The sequence below is a fragment of the Herpailurus yagouaroundi genome, unplaced genomic scaffold, assembly GCF_014898765.1.
Source record: "Herpailurus yagouaroundi ecotype Mexico unplaced genomic scaffold, PumYag 221, whole genome shotgun sequence".
Taxonomy (NCBI): domain Eukaryota; kingdom Metazoa; phylum Chordata; class Mammalia; order Carnivora; family Felidae; genus Herpailurus; species Herpailurus yagouaroundi.
This window is the reverse complement of record NW_024412452.1, coordinates 13,843,765-13,850,050: the sequence shown is the minus strand read 5'-3', so window position 1 is coordinate 13,850,050 and position 6,286 is coordinate 13,843,765. Positions and strand designations below refer to the sequence as shown.

Below are 6,286 nucleotides of genomic sequence, written 5' to 3'. Positions count from 1 at the left end.
AGATAGAGAAACAGGCAAGTGGGCTTGGAATTTTATTTGTACAAATCTGATCAACTAAGAGTTTCCCTTCTGATCATGGAAAACGGCACTCGAGGAAGAGAACCACAGTGGGTTGCTCTGTGCCCACCTCTTTTTCAAAAGGGCAATTTTATAAAATTGCTTTCTATGTAAGGAAAAAAAGATACACTTCAATGAGTAAGTACATATACAGAGGGTGACCATGAGGCATGTTGTCATGTCAGTGCAGGGTCCTTTATTTATTTTATGAACAATATTCTAAGGTTAGTGAGGAACTACGCTTTGTTTTGTTTTTTAATCTAGGAAGCCAAGGAAAACCAACTGAACATATTTCATTGGCTGCATCCTTCAGTTCCAACATCAGAGAGAAAGAAAGGTAAGTAGCCAGAGTCAAATTGTGCCCAGCTTGTAGGCACACTTATTTCTGATTATCTGAAAATAAACAACATGCTTATTCTACAAAGACAGAGGACCTGCTGAAAGCTTAAAGCAACACACAAGTCTACTCAAAATGATTCCATATGTTACACTGTAGGATTGCTGTGTAGTTATACAAGGGAAAGAGGTCAAAACCCTGTACAGACACCTGATATCAGACTTGAAACGCCAAGTGGAAACAGAACTATTCAGCGTCTTCATTTATACACAATTTACAATATTTGATTCAAAATAAAAATCACAAGAAAAATACATCTGTTTCTGCTACAATTCCTTCCCCTCCCCCATCCACCCCCCAGTGAAAAGTCTTCTAATAAAAGGTATCATATTACCACCATTGTCTTGTTTTGGTCTAATTCTGAGATCCCGGCTTGGGACAGTTAACATGAAAAGGAATGGCAATACTTGGGTTTTATATAATGTACACATTTTATCCAAGGATCTCAAGTACTTGCAGTCACGTCTCCAGATCTGAGAAATCACGGTTCAATGGAAGCCAGAATGCTGGATGAATGCTGGGCAGGTTGCATGGGGTGTAAAATCCCTTGGCTAAGTCTATGATCAAACAAGGTCAAAGCTGGTTGGCTAGAGCTGGGCTCAATTTCTCTTTTCAAACATATCCCATCCGTCAGTCAGTTTTACCCTCTCTTAAATCACACACTCATCTCCAGGCTACTGCCTAGAGTTAAGACCAACTGAAGAAGCCATGTCCTCATGATAATGCAGCAGCGTAAAAAGCAAAAACAGAGAAACACATTCATCAGCATCTGGCCAAAGGAGACAGGGGTTGGGAGGACTGGTGTGGGAGGCCATTCCTAGCAAGAATGAGACAAAGGTGTCAGTTCACTAGTTTCAGTTACAGTTAAGCTTTTGGTGGAGTTGATTCCAGCAGAGGTGAAGCTCATGGCATCTAGCGCTTGATTTAAGATAATGCTATTGAAGAGGGGTAATGAGAAAACACAGCAAACTAACAGGGAGGAACTGGCCAAGGAATATCTGGAGGGCCAAAGTGATTTTCTTTCCTTATCATTTCTACAGGAGAAGGCAAGGGGTAGGAGATAAGGGCTGGAGGGCCCCTTATTAGCAGATTTTTTAAAAAATCATTTTTCTTATAACTCCGTAATGAAAATGTATATTACGGTATGAAGGTTACAGAACTGCATCTGCTACTGGGTCACGGCTACAGGTCTATGAGCTGATCCACCAGCAGTAAAGACCTGGCTAGGTTGGGAAGACTGGACTCAGAGCTCCCACTGCTGTTTCTAGAGTGCCCACCTGGAAGTGGAGAAATAGGAGTTCAGTACAAAACACAGAGGGTTAAGGTTTAGATGTGCAGAGCAAGCAAAGGAGAAACAAAACAAAACCCTGGAGAAGCAACAATTTACCTCTGCAAACTCTTACGTGTTGATTTTTAAACATATGAGTCGGATATGCACCACCTCCCACCAGAACTTCAGGCACTGTGTGCACACCATACCACAGGCAGAACACCTTGCAGAGAGGATGCTGTTTTCAAATGCCTATACATTTTGCCTGAGAACTGCTGGCTGTACACTAACTTCCTCATGATGTCGACTCATCTCCCTGATAAAGTAAAAATCAACAGCTGTTGCTTTGGGGAAAAATCTGTTATTAAGACCACTGCGATAGAAACGTGCTTTAAGAAATATAGAGATGGTCCCATGGTAATTCAGTGTCTCATGGCACATTCAAATGGTTATAATCCATCAAAGAGGAAAAAAGATGCTCCACAAATGTCCAAAAGATACAAATGATATCAAAGCACCATGCTTAATCTCTTTGGGAAGAATATTTATTATAGATTATTCAAATCATGCTAAAAAATTTCAGTGCTTTTTTTTTTTTTTTAATATATGTATATATGACTTCAGGTTTCTACTGACTAAAGGTCACTTTATTTTTGGCTTGATACTTTGTAAAACCGGGTTTTAGTCAAAGAGTTAAATACTTTTCTTCTCTCTGAATAAACACCACAGTGACGTTTTAAGGTAACTACATCTCCATCTGTATCTGTGTCTCTATCTTATACTGGTCCAGCCCCAAGGCCTGTCATTACCCCAGTTCCCTTCACTAAGTGTTGATGCTTTCTTCCCTCTTGCAGATTAGGCACATTACTATTTTGTAAACAGCTGTGATGCCAAGTTCTTCTCTTTCCCCCATTCTCTCTTTCTTACCTTGTGGGTTTTTGGTTATCAATACAGGAATAGGGTCAAACTCATCTTCTGCCACCTTGTCCGAGCCCTCAGGGACATCAAAACCTGAGATGAGATTACTATCTTCTGCAGCTTAATACAGAATGCAAGTACACAAGCAGAAACAACAGAGGCAGAGATTAGCAAATGAGAGAACATGTCAGAGGCATAAAGTTCCACCTATACAATCACTGTTGTTTTTGAAGATGAAAATGCTTATTTTCATGAGTGGAAACAAAGGTAGCAAAACTGAAAAATAGGGAAACAGAAAAAAAATGGTTTCAGGCTGGCCATGTTAAGACTTTCATAAATGATTAGGGAGAAGGGTTATAGAATGATCTCTACTACCATTTTAAGACCTTTAATTGTGGTTATTGTGAAATCTCTCTTCAACGTCAGTAATTCACAAAGGCACAGGAATTAGTCATTTATCTTCCTTATTGAGCAAACAGGGGCCTGACTAACAAACAATATTCAAGAAACTCAAAGCTAGGGGCAGGGGGGAGGTAATTAGTAGTAACTGCTGTATGCAAGGCAAACAAAATCTTTCTGAAAAGACTTGCTGTCCTATGATCGGGAAGAAAGACTTTCCGACAACTCTGATGCCTCAGGGAATGTTGGGGCCCAAGATCACATGCAGATTTCAAGCAGAAGTCTGTCAGATATCCTTCTCCACTTTGATAAAGACTATCCTACCAGCACAAGCGCTAGCTGAGCACCTATTCTGCAAATGATGCTTCTCTGTAATTACACATTACCGCTGACACACTCCTGCCAGACATAATTGGTTAAAAACACATACTCTATAAAAACATAATCATTTTAATGTTGTCAAGGGTAAAAACAAAACCTCAGCTCTTACCACTGCAAACCATAAACTAATTTTGTTTTGTTTTGTTTTGTTTTTTAAGTAGGCTGTATGCCCAGCGTGAAGCCCAATAAGGGGCTTGAACCACAGCTTTGCGATCAACACCTGAGCTGTTATCAAGAGTTGGACACTTAACTGACTAAGACACCTGAGAGCCCCAAACTAACTGTTTTTTAGTCATCTCAGGGAGGCTTACTTCTTGAATTTCCTTCAGAAGAAACTTACATTGTTCCTCTTCTATATATGTGCTCCTTCCAGAAAACCAATTTCACTACCCAAGTACAGAAAGAAGGTTAGTGAATGCCTGCATAGAGTAAGCCAGGCTCTGTGCCTCTCACTTCTACGAACAACTCACTGAAGAGAGCCCAATTCAAGCTACTTCTGTCCAGGAGCATTTCACACCAGTATTAACCCCAGAGTAAGAAGTGAAAATGGTAGATCAGAAAGAGAAATCTAGTAACCAATCATGACTCAAAATTCGAAACTTTTATAAGTTCAATCTTTGAAGACTGACTTTGAGGACTTGGCCTGCTTCTTTAACATAGCAATCCCTACTCAAAAACTTTAAATCGGATTTGATGAAACAATTTTAAGGTCTCAGGCTAACAAGTATCGTATTAATTAATAATAAAAGGGAGTCAGTGGATAGTCAACGCAACCAGCTATATGCGCGGACTGCAAAGGTATGTAGCTCTGCCTTTAATGGAGACCATGGACTATGTGCATTCCAGGAGACTGCCAGAAAGCAATGCCTACACCAACCTGTTGTCTAAGCCTTATTAGGTACTCTTCTTGAGAGGGATTCTAACACAGAGGCTAAGAGTACAAACTCAAGTTTTCCATATAGAGGAGGGGGCTAAAAAACTTCACTGCCAAAGACTTTTGGTAAGAAAAATTCTCAGAAATCATTCAGATCTCCTTTAAGGATACACGTGCCCCAGAGGACAGGAAAGCATTTACCTTTATGGGCTGGAGCGGATATCGCTATGGGGGCAAACTCTTCCAGCAGGTCAGTAGTAGGGTTAGAAAGCAAGGAGCAATCAATCAGGGAATCTTCCCCGGCGAGAGAATCTGAGTCCAGATTAACAGCATCCCAGGTCAGTGATGGCATTAAATGGCACACACAATACCATGAGATTAGATCTTAGCCTTTAAGTTACGGCATTTACATGTTATACATATAAGCCAAGGCGAGAAAAGAAAACCAAAAGTAACATATTAAGCCCGCCGAATTTTCATCTATAGTAAGATATATTTCTAGATTCTCTTAACATTAACATATAAATATGGAATAATTCTTTGCTCAGAGGTTGCTGGGTAAGCAAGTATGTGATTTGGATGCCAATAAAACTTTAGCAACTTAGTTCTCAGCAAATGCTATTTGGGAAAAAGGACTTTGCAACTAAAGAGTTTCATTTAAACTTTCCCTAAACATTTATGGGAAAAGGTACTATAGGATGAAGTATCTAAGTTGACTAGGAGGGGATTGTCCCTGACTTATTATTAGCAGAATATGACACGGTTAAACAATACTTTCTAGAACTCAACTAGATCCCCATTTGAAACAAAACAATCTTGCTTCTTACTAGTATTCTTTAAATTTGAATTGCTCCTCTGGACACATGACTTTCACTTTTAGTTAAGGAACAGAAGGAAGGCAAAATTCAGAGTTCAAGTATTTTCACATACAAATTGTTCTCTGGGAAAGTTTTCTAAGAGAAAACAGTCAAGTACGCACAAGAGAAAGGAACCGCATTATCTTTTATGTTCATTTTCTTTCCACTTAAATGTAAGTTTATTTTCACAGTTCCTAGACTTCCAATGGTTTCTGTTCCAAGTTAGAAAATCAGACTCTTTTACCAAGGTTGACTATGGACTCGATAAAAATGCAGGTTATCAACTCCGTGTTTATGGGCAGTTGAGGAATTCTATTAAGAGCGAATTTTGAAATTCGGGAGAAAGCAATGCTGAATCCAGGGGAAGATTTCAACTCTGCCTACAATTTAACAGCAAACCAGCTATCCAGGATTAAAGCACTGTGCTGAGGACAGAATGTCAACACACAGAGCAGTAGCTCCGTGAAGTCACTGACACGGTTGTATAGAAAGACTGAACAGACACCTTAGAGGAGTTAAGGCCATCCTTGTAGCTCAACAGAATTCTTTGGGGAAGGAGGTGGAGGGAACCTGCCACCAGTGAAAAGAATCTTGAATAAATAAACACTGTAACCAGAGAAAGCCCAAGGACCACTCTATAAAGAACATGGCTCCAAAAAGCACTCTGCTCTTTAGCAAGGAAACACGTCACTAAACAGCGAGAAGCTGGGGCTGTAACCATACAGAGCATCCATTCTAGGAGGAACTAACCAGGCTGCAAACTAAGCCCAGGATCATCTGCTACAGGTGGAAAGGCTGGCTCCGAGGGCCACAACAATGACCAGTCCCTGCAGCTGCAGGACACCTGACTGACCTGTGCGGTTCGAGGTCACAGATTCCGTCTGGGATGGAAGGCGCTGGGGTACCGGGGGCTCCAGTCCCGGTATGAGACTCTCAACAGCAACATCGGCTTTTTCTTTTGTGACCGAGCATTAAGAAAGGAGAACAGACGGTAAGGGAAAAGGAGTCAAAACGTTCTTCAGACAATTCTGTGAAGGCTTCCTTCTACAGGTGTCTAAAATGCCAGTCTCGGGCAAGATGGACAGCACAGTAAGTTACTTTATTTCTGCTGCTTTGAGTGTCTGGGCTTCACT

General features: G+C 40.6%; 1 protein-coding gene across 13 annotated transcripts in view; it reads right to left on the bottom strand.

Annotated features, from left to right (window-relative positions):
• AAK1 (AP2 associated kinase 1) overlaps positions 1–6,286 on the bottom strand; it is a 164,891-nt gene that overhangs the window by 9,004 nt on the left and 149,601 nt on the right. For 6 of the 13 annotated variants that reach the window (XM_040458639.1, XM_040458643.1, XM_040458641.1 and 3 more), the window contains 3 exons: positions 6,007–6,108; positions 4,498–4,608; positions 2,652–2,762 (listed from right to left, as the gene is read on the bottom strand). The exons of 2 other annotated variants lie outside the window; for them this stretch is intronic. In XM_040458639.1, coding sequence (XP_040314573.1) covers positions 2,652–2,762; positions 4,498–4,608; positions 6,007–6,108 — 324 coding nt within the window. Of the gene's footprint in view, positions 1–19; positions 1,732–2,651; positions 2,763–4,497; positions 4,609–6,006; positions 6,109–6,286 lie in introns of those variants that run through there. 5 more of the 13 variants (XM_040458649.1, XM_040458650.1, XM_040458651.1 and 2 more) reach the window with 3 other exon arrangements.